We start from the raw sequence: 16,858 nt of genomic DNA, 5'->3' as shown, positions 1-16,858 counted from the left end.
AGATGTAAAACACCAACTACAGTGCTTAGTATCTAGTAGATGCTCAATAAGTGATACCAATTGTCATCATCATTTTTCCCATGGCTAAAATAAAATTATATGAATGTATTATGCAAATGTGTGTTGTATATAAGTTATAAATATAGATTGCCATAGCTATTTAATTTAAATGGGTATGTATCTTTTATAGAAATTAGCTAAAATGCTTAGCTAAGTAATGAAATAAAAAAATATCTTCCAAGCATTCTTTAAGAAACATTATTCATAGCTAAATGGCTGATGCTGAGATTTTTGAGTCAAACCTGAAACTTTGTGTAAGGAAGGTCAATTGTAATTATAAAAGAAACGAAAATGGAGTACTTTTTTCCTTTCTAGATATAAACTTAAAATACGCAGTGTTCTCTTTATCCAAAACTGAGTTTGGCAGAGATACCAAGGTGTTTGTCATCACCAAGCCCTTTGTAAAATCAGTATTTTGTATAATCAGTGACCAGAGTTTTAAGAAGCCTTTTGTTCATGGGAAAAAAACAATCCTCAAACTTTATCATAGTTCTGACCCTAAATACATCTTACCTTTCTGAAAAAAGATTTCAGCTTCCACCTCTTGTTCTTCTGTTCCTGATATCTTGGCGAGCTTCAAAGCTATTTCAAAAAGATGAAGGGCAGGTAACCACTTTGAGGGATCCTTCTTTTTACTGGTATAATATACTTGCTTGGCCACTGTATGTCCTAAAAGAAAGACAGTTGTATGAAGAGGGAACAATAGATATACAGTATTCATAACAAACCTCCCAGGTACCAGACTTCTCTCACAGTAGGTACAATTGAAGAACTCTGGGAGGGCGTTCCCTGGTGACCTAGTGGTTAGGATTCTGGGCTTTCACCGCAATGGCCAGGGTTCAATCCCGGTCAGGGAACTGAGACCCCACAAGCCCTGAGGCATGGTCAAAAAAAAAAAAGAAGAACTCTGGGGGTCTTTAGTTCTTAGCATTGAAGAAATGCTTTAAAGAAACACAATACCCAAATATATCAATGAACTATAAACAATAGACCTTTGAAACTTTGTCTTTGATAAATTTCAACATTTTCTCATTTTTAAAATGAAGGATAGTACACCTGAAACTAACACAACATTGTAAATCAACTATACTCCAATAAAAATTTTTTAAAGATAAATAAAAATAAAATGAAGCCTCTTTCAGTTCTAAAATTTCAAGCCTCTTTCAGATCTAAAATTTCATAATGCTCTACATAACAACTTTTGTGTTCCTAAGATGAGGTTGTTAGTAGGGAAACAACTGGAAGTTTTATGTTTTTACCAATAAAATTTGCATATATTAATAGGCGGTAATTTCTATTCAGCTCTATAGCGGTTGCTCGCATTGCATATTTTGTCATCCCGACTAGTTGGCAAACCCATTATGGACAAAGGCCACATGTTATGCTTCTTATGCGGTCCCATCACTACTTAACATAATGAAGGATTGTTGCATTGTTGAAGAGGCATTAGATTTAATTTCTAATCACCTCAAAGACAGACAGACATTTATTTGACAAATATTTTCTGAGTGCTTAGGCACCGGATAAAAAACGAGAAAATTGAAAAATAAGAGCTAAGTTTCATTAAGTACTTCCTACATGCCAGATACCATCCCAAGTACTTAAGCATTATCTCATGCAGTCCTCCCAACTCTGAGTAGATACCATTATTATGCTCATGTTACAGAGGAAAAAGCAGTGGCACGGTGAAGTTTAAGTAACTTGCCCAAAGTCACGTGACTAGTAAGTAGCAGGGCTGTGATCTGAACCTAGGCAGTCCAGCTCCAGGGCCCATACCCTAAACCATGACACTGCAGTAACCCCTTAAGAGAGAGACCGTGGAGCTTAGTGTCCAACAGGGAATGAGAACGGCCAGACAGGCAATCAAAACACGGTGTGGTTGACTGTGTGGCAGTGAAAGCACTGGACACCACGGTAGCAGGTTACAGGAGCCCTGGCCAGACCTGGGAAAGGTCAGGGATGTCTCTACCCAGAAAATACAGCTGTCAAGGCCGGCAGCTGATGATCACTTTACCTTTTGGTAACTTTAATAAAGAAGAAAAACGTTGAGATAAAGAGTAAAAGGCAACTAGGGGGGGAACTGCATTAATGGAACAGGTTAACAGGCACGGTAGCTCAGTATGAACAGAAAGGCAGTGTAGGATTGCAGAAGGATACAGCTTCTGAGTTGTAGCTGAAATGCTGGGTACAAGCCAGTCATTGGTGCTACCGTGTCATCTGAGGCTTTGAACAAGTCCCTACATGCCTCTGAGCCTTGAGGCAGCAGAACTAGAAAATATCTGAGGTCCCTTCAAGTCCTGAAAATTTTAAATCCAAGATGCCATGCCCTATAAAGAGTTTTCAGGAAACCTAGGACGTTTTGTAAATATTTGGTTCAGGAATGTGCTATATGAGTGGGAAGACAGTAGAGAAAGTATCTTTCTCTCCCCCATCCCCGGCCCTTTATCCAGGGAGAAGTTACAGAGCCCTTCCTCTGGACAAGGCAGGATGGTAGCACTTTACTGAGAAAATGGAGATGAAGAAATTGAAGTCTTTCTTCCCCGGGCTTCCTAGGAGAGTAAGGAGGCCAGGCGTGGAACAGTGAGAAGAGCTGACACCTACAACGCTCTTAGACTAGCTGCCCTTCTAAGCATGTTACATATTCCACTCACTGCACCCCAGGGAGACTGGTACCTTTCTTATTTACATTTTACTAGAAAGGAAACTGACCCGCAGAGAAGTTAAATGATTTCCTCAAGGAAACTGGACCAGAATTCTTTCTCCAGAGTCCATGCTCTTAAACCCCAACAATTACCAACTGCAATTAGATCTTAGGCCAGAAGGATATGCTAATACCATTTGTCCCATACAGTCTCACATCTCAATACATCTCCCATTCTTTTTTTTTTTTTTTTCTCTTTTCTGGGGTCATGTTTCATTTTTTAAATTAATTAATTTATTTATTTTTGGCTGTGTTGGGTCTTCGTTGCTGTGCGCCGGCTTTCTCTAGTTGCGGCGAGCGGGGGCTACCCTTCGTTGTGGTGTACGGGCTTCTCATCACAGTGGCTTCTCTTGTTGCGGAGCATGGGCTCTAGACATTCAGGCCTCAGTACTTGTGGCTCGCGGGCTCTAGAGCGCAGGCTCAGTAGTTGTGGCGCACGAGCTTAGTTGTTCCACGGCATGTGGGATCTTCCTAGACCAGGGCTCGAACCTGTGTCCCCTGCATTGGCAGGCGGATTCTTAACCACTGCGCCACCAGGGAAGCCCATCTCCCATTCTTATATGTCTTGCTTACTGTTTCAAATTATACTACAGCTGTTTATTAATACAAGACAAAAATATCAAGTCTTTTCATGTCATTGAGGCACTTATATACATGTACAATATGTACTATATATGGACTACATGCAAGACAGTGCTATATAATATAGTACTAATGTATAATAATAGTACTCGAATCATCTTCTAGATTTTTGTTAAAATTAGAAAAAGAATTGTTACAGAAATTATTGACTTTTCTCTCTCTCCTAACTAGATAATAGGCTCTTCGAAGGCAAAGATGATGACTCCCTGTTATATTCCCACTCCCCAGCACTATTCTTGAACCTTTCTTCACTCCTATTATACAATCAGTAATCTACTTTTTCAGCTAATAAGGAAGCTCTAGGTTCAGTCATTAATGGAAAAAAATAATCTTAAATAACCATGATGCTTATTTTTTGTTTGTTTTTTAAAAATAATCTCGAAATGTCTTTTTCTGTAAGATGCTTTCACGAAGAAAAAGAATTTTTTTAAGTGGCTCTATTCTTGCAATGAAATCTATACTATCACTCTAAAGGAAAACTGTCGAGAAAGCATCAAATCAGATGATTTTATGCTTCATAATATTGAAGTGCTCCTTTTTGCAATAAACATCAACTCTGTGAAAAAGAAGTTGTGAAACTGACGTTGTTTTGACAGAAAAGTTGCTTTCGGTTTTTATTCTTTAAGTTGGTATTTAATATAATATAACAGAAAGCAAGCTGTTCTGCTTCAAGTGAGTCTAAAACACAGCAACAGTATTGCCACTGAGTGGTGACACATCTTCAAGATTAGTAAGGCAGGAAAGCAGAGGATACGTTTAACACAATCTGTACAACTGAACACAATCTGTACTTTAAGCTCTTGTAGAAATCAAACATACTGGTAATATAACAAATTGTGGACCAAAGATACGGAAAAATAGCTCTCATGGGATCAGTGAGCTGGAAGGAATTCCCGAGGTCAGCTATGCCAGCCTAATTCCATAACTGAGGAAACTCAACAATATAGGGGTGAACTGCTTTACCTATGGTAATAAAGTTCGTATCTGATGATGGTGATGATGATGAAAATCATATAATAATAATGATCAATACTAGTCATGAGGGGGAGGAGCAGAAGGGGAACAAGGGAAAAAATTGTGGGCAGGTGATGGTTTGAGCACCCTTCTGTTGCCCTCCCTTCCCCACTCTAGGCCAATCACCTGCCTCTCCTGAGCTGAGCAGCTGCTGGTACAGGAGGCAAATGGGTCCCAGGAGGTGAGGGGTAATGTTTCAAAATGTGGGTTTTGTTATTATTCAGGTATGACAAGGTCAACAGGTCAGGAGATGACCGCCATCGAAAAGAGTGTATTTTTGCTCACAGTTCTCAAGAGGAGGGAGGGCACACCACGCCACACAGGGCCACACAAGGAAGCACCAGGGTCAGTCAGGAGGTAGAAGGAGAAAGGAGAAAATGTGGGCACGAGCCTTTATTGTGTTTTTTGTGGGAAGGAGTGGGTGGGTAGGGTAAGCAGACTAAGGTTTAGGATTGGCTAGTTTGTATAATTTCAGTGGGCTCTGCTAGTAGTCTATACCTGTCCCTGGGGTGACTGGGGCAGAAAAATAGTGGCCCTGAGGGTAAGAGCCCAGCAAAGAACAATAAAAGAGCTCAATAAAAGTTCAGGGTGTAAGCTCTGGAATGGCGAGTTTGCATATGAAAGACATCCTCACAGGAGTGTGGTTTGCTAACCTCTAGGAATTGGCTAACTCTGGGAGGGGAAGTCCCTCCCTGGTCAGCAAGACTCCTGATGTCAAAGCATCAGAAATACATTTTTTTTAAAAAGGCATGATGAATATAGGTTAGAACAGAGAGAGAGCTGTTACAAGATTTTCTGTCCTCTGTGATAGACAAGAGCCTTGGAGCTAGAGGTAGGCAGCTTTGGGTCAAAGATGAGAGACAGTGTCCTAGAGAGAGCTTGAAGCAATGTCTGTGAGCTCCTGAGAAGGGCAGCAACACTGGCTGGCTCCTCCTCCTTGGTTTCCAAGGAGCTGTAAGCCTCTGGCTTACTGGTCTACCTGCTCCAATCAGATCCCCTCTTGGCTGGCTCCCGTCTATCCTCCACTCTGTTCTTCAGCCAGCAGCCAGGGTAATCTTTGGAAACATAAACTGTCCCCTGCTCACCCTCTCCCATTAGGCTGTCCCTAGCCCACTCTGCTCTGTCTATACTGGTCTCCTGGCAGTTCTGGAACATGTCAAGCTTGTCCTGACCTCAGAGCCTACAACTCACTGCTCTCTCTGCCTCTACTGTGCATGACTTCACTAAGCATATGCTTAACATTTACAGCCCAGGGTTAAATACTACTTCCCCAGAGAGGCCTTCCCCAATTATTCTACTTAAACAGGCATCCCTCCCTTTGCTGTTCTTTATCAGCAGATCTTATCCACATCATTTACAACACGAAGTACAATTTATACTTACATACATATACATAATTCATCATCAGACATAAGCTTCCTATATCCTTGCTGATTTCCTGTCTAGTTGTTATCAAATACACATCTTATTTTATACAATATTTACTGGATTAAATTTTATAAATATTATAATAATAAATTAAAAATTAAATGTTTGTTATAAATATTATAACAATGTATAAATATTGAATATTAAAATATTTTATACATTTATAATATGATAAATGATAGAATATGCATTCCTATATATGATTTGTTTAGTTGTGTATTCCTGTCTCCCAGGCTAAGAGAAGGAACCACATCTGGTTTTTTTTTTGTTGTTTTTTTTTTTTTCTTTTTTTTGCGGTATGTGGGCCTCTCACTGTTGTGGCCTCTCCCGTTGTGGAGCACAGGCTCTGGATGCGCAGGCTCAGCGGCCATGGCTCACGGGCCCTGCCGCTCCACGGCATGTGGGATCATCCCGGACCGGGGCACGAACCCGTGTCCCCTGCATCGGCAGGCGGACTCTCAACCACTGCGCCACCAGGGAAGCCCACCACATCTGTTTTAATCTCCAATAGCTTCCCAGGACCTCACAGGGAGGCTGGCACATGGTAAGTGATCAAAAGCTATTTGTTAAATAAATGGAACCTGGCTATTCATAAATACTGCCCCAGATAAATGCACTCACGTGATAGCCTCGCTGAAAATGACTTAAACTTTTTCATCAGTGACTTGAATGTAATATATGTTTAAGTGTTCTTACCAATTCTCATTTTTGTTTTGGCCAATAACATGACATGAGGAAGATAGATATTTTTCAAAGGCAGTAATGGACTTGCATAGTCAGTGTTTGATATAGGAAATTCAATTGTTTCTCCAAAAGTTAGCATCTGTAAAAGAAGCACTGGAATGAGTAATTAGCTCATGTGGTACGCTGTAAGAAAAGACAGAAAAGTAAGTTTCTAAGTCTTGTGGACACAAAAGCACTCTCACCTGTTCAATAAGAATGTTGTGAGACTGAGTCAACAAATATAATTTTTCTGCTTTCGAAGAGGGAGTTTCCTTGAATTTCTCGGCTTTTGTTAAGTCATCCAGTAAAAGCATGCTTCTCACCAGTGTTAAATGAGATCGAGGAGAAATAAACTCACGTCCTTCAAGCAACTGTATTACATCCTATTAAAATAAAATTATTCCGTTTGATAGTACCATTCACAATTCACTGAAACAGGGGCCAGATGTATTGACTGTTATGCATTCAGTACCTAATGGAAATTTAAATTCTCTCCTTTTATTCTAACTGGAATCCTCTGGTAAATATCAATGTGAATTAGGTTTCCTTCCTACCTGAAGGTTTTTTATGATGTCTGCTTTTAAGTGCTTTTCTTGTAGGCCAATGATTACAGCTTGCATCAAGAATTCAGCCTGTAGCTCCCTGTCGCCTGCACTTTTTGCTTCCACACACACTTCATTGATGAGGCTCACACAATCTGTTATATCGTTTTCTAAAATAAACAAATGCAGGTACTTAAAATGCACTGAGAAAGTAAGAAATTATATGTGCAGGATATTCTCGGTGTTTATCACAGGAATATTGTATAATACAGAAGAAGGGGAAGATGTAGAGACGGAAAACAAGTAAGACTGCACGAAACATTGAAAATAAATGTGCTGTAATTTACGAGAAGTACTTTAGGGTATTCGAATGCTGCAAAAGTAATAATGATATTCCATGAAATAATTTAATTTGGGAGATGGGTAGAGATGGGTGAATAGATAGGTTTACATATAGATAACTATTAATCACTGCAAGAACTCATATTTATATGTGCCAGGCGATAATCTAAGAACTTTAGAAATTTAACCCATTTAATTCTGGAAATAATCCTATGAAGTAGGTACCACATTTCCATTTTCCAGAGGAGGAAACTAAGGCCTAGGGGGGTTAAGAGATTTGGCCAAGATTACACAGCAGGGAAGTGGTGGATAGAGTATTTGAACTCAAGTGGGGGGGTGGCTCCAGAATCTGCACTCTGGACCCCTGAACTACGCTGCCTTCCTAGACGACAGGAAGGCGTGTGCATTAGCATTCTGAAATCTCCTTGCCTGCTCTGCATACAGTAATATATATGCCATTTGCAGTGATACAAGGGACTGCTGAGAATGATTATTCTCATTTAATAACTTGAATTTTTTATTCTGGAAACAGATAAAGCTAAGAAGTTATAAAATGTTAATGGTATGATAAAATACATCCCAAGAAAACCTCTGTTACCTAAATAAAATTAAATTTTATGAAAAGTTTGATTAAGGAGATGGAAATAGGATATTTGTACCTTTCACGATTCCAATGCCACGAATCTGGGCAACAAACGCAGTCACCAATGCTAAGCGGCACCTCAACCACAGATGAATGTTGAAATATTCTCGAGAATTTAGGGAAATGGGATCTAAAAACTCATTATCATCTGTACTTTCAGTGGCCTAAACAATATTAAAATGACGGTTATCTTTCCATTTAAAAATGTCCAAGTTCTAGCCTAATGCTAAATGTAACATAAGTTAAGGGAAGCAGCGATATAATTTAACAGTATTAAATTTTAATTTTAGAAATTATTCTTGAACATTCTATAAAACATAAAAAATACACAAGAAACAAAAATCACCCATAATCCCATGCTCCTCTATCAACACTGATCCTCATATAAGTGCTTTGCAGCATTTCTTTCTCTCTGTATACTCACTGTTGAAAACTAGCTTTGCAGTCTGAATTTTTCATTGCAAATTGTATTATTATCAGCAGTTTCCATACCTTCAAAAATTTTGTGACCATCATTTTAAAGGCTGAAAAATAATCAGTAATACTGGCTAATGTTTACTGAGTGCTTATTACGGGCCAGGCACTGTGATACATGCTTCATACACATTAGTTCACTTAATCCTCCTGACAAGCCCAAGAGGGGTTATTATTATCTCTATTTTTCAGATGAGAGAAGCGAAGCCTAGGAAGGCTAACTGTTTGCTTAAATGTCATCATATTTTGGCGGAGGCTGGGATTCAAGCTTGCATCTTTCTGAATTTAGAGCCCACAGTCTTAATCTACTACATTACACTGCTATGTGCTGCTCACATCCCAAACATATATTATTTTATGATTTACTACCCTCATTATTACACTTTATAAAGGGAGTGGCCAATGTTCAGAGCTACTGGGAGGGAGGTGACAAAGGAACTTTTCCAGGGAGCAATCAATCTTAGACACTTCATCTAGAACAACACCCATTTGTTCTAGGAATTTCCTGCTACACATCTCTGACAGCTCATCATCTCCAACCAGTCAGCAATACCTGCTATCAAGGAGCTGTAACCTGGACTTGACAGGGGCTGGAACGTGACAGACGGGTGAGGAGCAGAGGGGGAGGGGGAGCTGTTTCTGAACCAGAGTAAGAAGTGAACAGAGGCCCCGAGACAGGCCGGTGATTAGAATACGTACACCACGTACTCGAGGAGTCTAGTGTTTAGATTAGAAATACAGAAGAAATACCCATCAACATACCTTAATCTCTGCCTACATTGCTTTTATTATTGAAAAGCCAAGTCATGCTTAATCTAAATCAGGGTTTCTCGACCTCAGCATGACTGACATTCTGGGCCAGATTACTGTTGTGAGGGAAATGTCCTGTGTGTTATAGGATGTTTAGCAACATCCCTGGCCTCTACTCAGTAGATGCCACTAGCACTCCCTCTAGTTATAACAACCAAAATGTCTCCAGGCACTGCAAATGTCCCCTGGGAAGCAAAATACCCCCCCAAGTAACAAGCATGGTTCTAAGTAAATTTTCAGAATCAGAATCCTTTTTAGACTTTATACTGCTTTTACTGTGGTAAGAAATGAGTCAATTAGTTTTGCTTTTTTTTTTTTTTTTTTCCTGCGGTACGCGGGCCTCTCACTGCTGTGGCCTCTCCCGCCGCGGAGCACAGGCTCCGGATGCGCAAGCCCAGGGGCCATGGCTCACGGGCCCAGCCGCTCCACGGCATGTGGGATCCTCCCGGACCAGGGCACGAACCCGCGTCCCCTGCATCGGCAGGCAGACCCTCAACCACTGTGCCACCAGCGAAGCCCCAGTTTTGCTTTTTTGTAGTGACATTAGATAGTAGCAATTTTATTAGTAAAGCTTAAGCTTTATTTTATTTATTTTAAAATGAGCAAGGATTCTATGTGCTGAATCTTTATATTTTAATCCTAAACAACCCTGTTGTTATTAAGTTACTTGGTCTAATAAAAATCCAGTGAAATTTCCAAGAACATGTGACACCAGTTGTCAAATAGACTTGAGGGCTTAAACGCAGAAGAATTTAACTATGAGAAGGAAATAGCACAAGGTACTATTAGCACAAGGTAGGAAATAGCACAGGTGGGAAATAGCACCGGTAGGGAATAGCACAGGTAGGAAATAGCACAAGGTAGGAAATAGCGTAGGTGTCACACTGGTAATGCTAAAGAAGAAATAAAATCAAAAGTGGAATGAAGAGCAAGTCATGCGAAACAACTTTATTTACCAGTGACATCAGATCTAGAATACAAGAATGATACATCTGGTGGGACTTCAGTCACTATTACATCCAGTCCCATCAATTCCCAAATGAGATTACATAATTTAAAAAAATTTTAAGGAATTTGCCCAAGGTATACCAGCTAATAAATAGCATCAACGGGGCTTAAACACAGACCTTTTTACTCTAAATTCAATGTTATTTTCTTCTTTACCCCTTTGTTTCATTCAAATAGTTATACAATTTCCTAGCATGCCAATAATTATTCCGTAAAAAGTGTTATCAGGATAAACATTAAATTCATACATACATAATCTCCTGGAGAGATGGAATTCTCTGTGTCATCTTCTACTACCTTCTTTTTAAAAAGTTTTGAATCCTGGAGAAGTTTAAGTGTGGAAAATACTATCGCAGCACTAAAATAGAGAATATGTTTTAAATGTTATTAGTATGACACTCGTGGCATTTGTATGTTATTTCCTAAGTCTCTTCCTCCAAAAAAACCTCCCCACACTCCCACCCATCCCCAAAACTGTTAGGTGCCCCTTCTACGTGCTCTAATAGCACCCTGGCCTTTACCATAAGGTGATACTTACAGCATTATTTAATTGCCTGTAAAACTGCTCTGTGTTTGTCTCAGCTAATTTATCTTATCCCCTGCTGACACCCAGCATCTAGTAGCTTGGACATAATAGGAGCTAAAAAATATTTTTACATGAAAATGAGTGAATGAAAGAATAAATGAATGAATGAATGTTTCCAAGATCTAAAACAAAATTTACTGACAATCTCATTAATAAAATGAGCACACATGCATTTTACATACATCAGGATGTGGTTCTCCAGTTTTCTGACATTATAAAACTGTTCTGCTTAATGCTGTGCACTTGGAAACTCTTAAGAAAAATTACTGCGCAATCAGTATCTAGCAGTGCCAGGAGGGAAAGGTACTTAATGCAGAAAATAGAAGCCAGGAGATAGTAATTCTCCTCACTTCCTGTTGTTCAGTATGTAAATTTTTCTTCACTTTAAACCATCACATCCTCCTTCCCTGTAGAATGATAAATGTATAATTGATGTCACACTTTTTCAAAATATTTTAATAATATATGTTAACAGGTTTCTTCATTTGAAAATCTATTCCAAAACAAAATTCAAAATACAGAATAATCTGTGTACCTGACGATGCTTATTGCAGTGCTACTTCATAACACAGAAAGACTGAGTGAAAGCCAAACGGACAATGTATCCATTTATCTAATGCCCCACTAGATATCTCCACTTGAATAGTGAATAACAATCACATTTAAGAGGTGTTATGGGTTAAACTGTGTTGAGGTCCTAACCCTCAGTGCTCATCATGCATCCTTATTTGGAAATAGAGTCTTTACAGAGATAAACAAGCTAAAATAAGGTCGTTTAGGGTGGACCGTAATCCAATATAACTGGTGTCCCTATAAAAGGGGGAAATTTGGACAGAGAGACAGACATGCACAGAGGGAATATGATGTGAAGACACGCAGGGAGCAGACAGCCTGTGACTGGAGTGATTCATCTACATGCCGGGGAACATCAAAGATGGCTGGCAAACATCAGAAGCTACAAGAGGCAAGGAAGGGCGCCCCCCAGAGCTGTCAAAAAGAGCAGGGTCCTGCCGACACCTTGATTTTGGACTTCCAGCCTCCAGAACCGTGAGACGATAACATTCTGTTGTTTTAAGCCACCCAGTCTTGGGTACTATGTTGTGGCAGGAAACTAGGATAGGTTAAAAGCAGAGCCTCTTGCTTCCACCTCCTCCACCAAACCCTACTCCTCTCCCCTGTTCTCTATCCCAGATAGAGGGCCCAGTATCATCACCGCCTCCTCTTTGCCTCACACTCTGTGTTCAATCCATCAACAAGTTCCGTCAGCTTCAACTTCAAGATCTGGATACTAGCCAGCAGCCCGTCACGTCCGCACCTCGTCCACTGCTAACGCCTCCATCCAAGCCACCAACATCTCCAGACACCCATGGGAGCTTGCTGGCCAGCCCCTGGAGTCCTGGTCTCTATGAAGAGACCACAGTGATCTCTCTTCAGGATGTGAATCAGATCACGACACTTCCGCTGTACTGTTCCAGAAGCCTCCTGCATCCCTGGATTATGGTCAATACACCACCTCCTTTGGGTCAGTTAGTGAGGTTTCTAGCCAAGAAGATGACCAGCCTCATCTGGGTCCAGGGATGCTTGCAAGAAGGTAGTTAGTCTCTGTGTGTAGGCTCCTAGAATACGTACATATGCTCAACTCTTAATTACATTTTTAAAGCCTTTTTTATATGTATCTACACATTGTATTGAAAGGTATTTTCTCTCTTTTTTCCCCTCAACTTTTTTTAAAAAAAAGATAACTGGTATTTACTGTACTTACCACCTCTCAGGTGCTGTGTTAAATGCTTACTGTGAATTAATTCACTTAATCCGTACCACAAACCTACAAGGCATGTACTATTATCATCCCTATTTTATAGTTAACTGAGGCCCACAAATGTTATGTGACTTGCCTAAGGTGACTCAGCTAGCAAGAGGAGGTAGGATCAGAGCCCAGGCCACTGGCCCCTGAGCCTGCAGCACCCTTAATCATTAAGCTACAATGTGGCCTCTTTCTTTTCACAGTTCTAACAAGCTTTGGCTTTGTTTATACTGGCACAGTGTTACTCGTTGCCACGTTTGTATTACCATATGGTTATTGTCGGCTGCACCTTTTACAATATAAAAGGCGTTCTTTGTCCAGTTTAATGCCTTTTGCCTTGCATTCTACTTAGCAGACTTCATGAAACGGGATTATTATAAGGATATTAAATAAGGTATTTAGTCTTTCACTTGCTCAAAAATATGTACTGAGCACCTGCTATTGGCCAGGAGCAAATCTAGGGGCTATGGATACAGTCCCTGGCCTCACTGAGTTGACATTCTATTGAGAGCAGGGTATTCTTAACAAAGAGGAGTGCTTGGCAAATAGACGGCTCTCAATGCATCGTAGCCATTACCATTATTAGTATATAAAGTTGGACAGGGAATATGCAGGGACTAAATTGATTTTTTTTCTAAGTTGTTAACTAGCATCAAAACCTTTCAGCCATTATTGAATTTCAATCTCCAAAGATTTTACTGAGTCCTTAAAATGGTTTCGATACTTGTAGAATATTTTCTAAAGTATGGTTTGTGATTATCTAAACTTACTAGTTTTCTTTTTTTTTTTTTTAAATAAAACTAAACAAGGAAGCAAGAAAACAGCAACAAAAAACACAATGCTGATGGGGTGTGTGTCCAGGTACATTGAATCTCTTTTCCCCCACACCTTTCCTCCCTGAAGGATACATACATGTTTCTAAGGCACCTTGTTTACTGAGTAGCTTCAGAGGTTAGCACAGGATGACAACTAGAGGGCCCTGAAAGGAGAAAACGATGCCCATCCCACTCTTCTGACCTGAAGCCCAAATTCTGATTTCAAGGGAAATGAGGTATGAGGTTTAGAATCTTGCTAACCCCAAAACTTAATGACTAAAATATAAACATACTGTATGTCCTAATCCAGCTTGTACTGCTTAGTTGCACAATGGAAAACTTCTACTTCCTCCTCTGCACTAGGAAGACAGGAAGTGTAAGGAGGATTACCCACTACAAACAGTCAAAATCCCAGCAGGAGGATGTTTCACTCTTACACAAAATAAAAAGGCTCAAATGTTATTCCATTTAGACAATAAATCAAATAGAAAGGAGAATTGGAAGGAACACTTCAAAAAAAAAAAAAAGACAGGATTCTGAAATAGAGAGGCAGCCCTGAAAGAAGCAGAAATACAGTTTGAATAACTCTGATCCCATTTATTTCTTATTAACATTCATGACAAAAATGGTCAGTTTGTTCTCATAAAATCTATGCGGCTTACTCTACCTGTCACCCTAGGGAATGTGCCTTTCAATTTCCTTGACACATAATTTTATTAGAAGTATCATGAAATGTCAAGCTAACCAGCATCTGGGAAAGGGACTGTCCAACACTCTCAGCAGCACCCAGACAGAGGCGCATGGAGGGTAAAGTTCACCTACTAAAACTCATTCATCCTGACAGTAGGCTTCCCCAAGTGACAGCTCTGCTGCAAAAAGCCAGCAACATCAAAGTTTCTGCAGGTTTTTTCCTAAGGGCCAAGCCCATGGATTTAAAATCGGGGCAATTCTGGTATACTTGCACATTATTTGCATACATCTATCTGGTCTTCAAATTAAAGTTCTATTACAACACTCCTTTCTGTGCCATTTTGTAATGTGTAGTTTCTCGTTTCCTTCTTTCTCCCTAAAAAAAAAAAATCACTCATATCCTCCACACTAAAAGGGTATAAGACACGTAGAGAGCTAGGGAAAGAATGAAGCTAAGTGACAAGAAATATTTTCTAGGGCTGCTACTGCTCTCTGGGACACAGTTTGGAGAAAGGAGTTCTATGTGCCTCCATAGGAAATCATATAGCCATATAGTCATATATATATATATATATACACACACACACACATATATATTCAATACATATAATTATATATAGAATATATAGTTATATATATAAACATTTTCTAAATATACATTTATATATTATATATTCAAATCATTTATTTCCATAGGAAACAGTATAGTAAAAGTTCCTTCTGTCTTCAAACTTCAGTGGGGAAAACAGTGTATTATTATACTAAGCCTATTTTAACCATCAATCAACTACCATTGTATTCTTTTTTTTTTTAACCATTGTATTCTTAAAGATAGCTACAAATGTGACAATACTCTAAACGAGTGGGTCTCAAGTGTTTTTAACTCTCAGCACACATTTACATCGTTAAAAATTAAGAAACCCCAAAGAGCTCTATCAATATTTACCATATTGGAAATTAAACGGAGAAATGTTTAACTTAACATTTATTAATTCATTTAAAAATAAAAATCATAAACCCATTATATTTAATATAAATAATGTATTTTTACGGAAAATATATTTTCAAAAACCAAAAAATAGTGAGAAGGATTCCATCGTTTTTGCATTTTTGCAAATCTCTTTAACATCTGGCTTAAAAAGAGAAAATCTGCTTAATAGAAGACTTTCATATCTGCTTCTATATTCAGTCTGTTGTGACATAATGTTTTGGATGAAGCGTATGAAGACGACTAGGTCTCACACAGATAGTTATTGAAAACGTGGGAGGAGTATTTTAAGAGCCTCTTCAAATAATTGTGAATATTCTTCCTTGATACTATACCAACATGTGACAAATGATAGTTTCTTAAAAGTTTGTTGCTATGTGGAATCTACTACCATACACTGATGAACTTTTCCTACTCTGTTACATGAAAATCTATCAGTCTATCTTGTTAACCAGGATTTTGGAACATCATGCACTGGCCATTTGGAAAACATTAGCTCCCTGAGCTAAATAGATTCCCTTAATGTTGAAGCATTTCATGACACAGTTTTTAAAAAACGATGCTCGTTAATATCACCACCAGTCTCATCAAAAAAATTTAAGCATTAGAAAACTGTCAAGCTCATGATGGCAAATACAAATTTTCCAAAAATCCAATTTTTCTATGAAACTTTAGATTTTATCATTGACGACAAAAACTATTAGTTGTTTTCCTAGAAGTGGCATGTTCGTTTTGCTCATTTTCAGCAGAATACCTGTCAAATACCCAAGTCTGCATAATCATGGTTTGTCAGTTGTTTTTTCAAATAAAAATGTTGTTCCATGAAAAAAACAGCTTGTTCAGCTCTCAGTTCATCCACATGTGTGCTGTTCCTCAAGACAACCATCAGACTGTGATATGCAGCAGAAGTGCTTGAGGTATATTTCCCACTTAATATATTCCCACAGAATATTAAAACTACATTCAAGAATAGGTATTTATAAATATAACAGATTCTACTGCTTCATCAAAGGCATTCTTAAGTAAATCTGGCTTTTTTTTTTAAATTGCAAGCGTGCAGCAGTGAAGAACAGAATGGCTAGTAGTTCGGTTTGGTGTCACTGCTTTGATTCATGGTGAGCTACCGGAAGTTTTACCACTGTTGCTTTTTCAGCATCAGTGCAAATAACAACACAGTGAAAAAGGCAAGCAACCTCTTAGTTTTATAAACTATTATAAACATAGTTACTATGTTATAAACTACTATAAAAATAGTTCTGACCTTACAGACCTCCCTGAGTTTCAGGAACGCCCATAGGTCTGAAGACCACACTTGGAGAATCACTGCTCCAAACAGACTTTATGGACCTTCATCGCTGCTTACAAACCACAGAAATTTTAAATTCCCCAAAACCTATACTGTCTCTAGCATAAAATCAAATTTAGATGTGGTTAATCATGGAATAGCCTTCAGTCAAGGCTCCCACTGATGAGACAATTGTCTGTTTCCAATCTAAGCAAAAGCAAAGGGGGATTTCTGCTGAATTTATTTCCCCTTTGCAAAGGCTACAAGAGGGCTTCTCCTGTTTAAAGAGAATGGCCATCTAAA

At 39.0% G+C, this 16,858-nt stretch overlaps 1 protein-coding gene across 1 annotated transcript in view; it reads right to left on the bottom strand.

Moving 5' to 3' along the window:
- The window catches only part of CFAP54 (cilia and flagella associated protein 54), a 296,739-nt gene that overhangs the window by 83,550 nt on the left and 196,331 nt on the right, over positions 1 to 16,858 (bottom strand). The window contains exons 52-57 of the mRNA XM_022562388.3: positions 10,640 to 10,745; positions 8,112 to 8,259; positions 7,123 to 7,280; positions 6,772 to 6,951; positions 6,542 to 6,668; positions 574 to 729 (exon numbers count right to left, since the gene is read on the bottom strand). Coding sequence (XP_022418096.3) covers positions 574 to 729; positions 6,542 to 6,668; positions 6,772 to 6,951; positions 7,123 to 7,280; positions 8,112 to 8,259; positions 10,640 to 10,745 — 875 coding nt within the window. The remainder of the gene's footprint in view (positions 1 to 573; positions 730 to 6,541; positions 6,669 to 6,771; positions 6,952 to 7,122; positions 7,281 to 8,111; positions 8,260 to 10,639; positions 10,746 to 16,858) is intronic.

The sequence above is a fragment of the Delphinapterus leucas genome, chromosome 11 (genome assembly GCF_059928025.1).
Source record: "Delphinapterus leucas isolate spDelLeu-1000000601 "Yukka" chromosome 11, BTC_Dleu_Yukka2, whole genome shotgun sequence".
NCBI lineage: Eukaryota > Metazoa > Chordata > Mammalia > Artiodactyla > Monodontidae > Delphinapterus > Delphinapterus leucas.
This window is presented reverse-complemented; position numbering and strand designations above follow the sequence as displayed.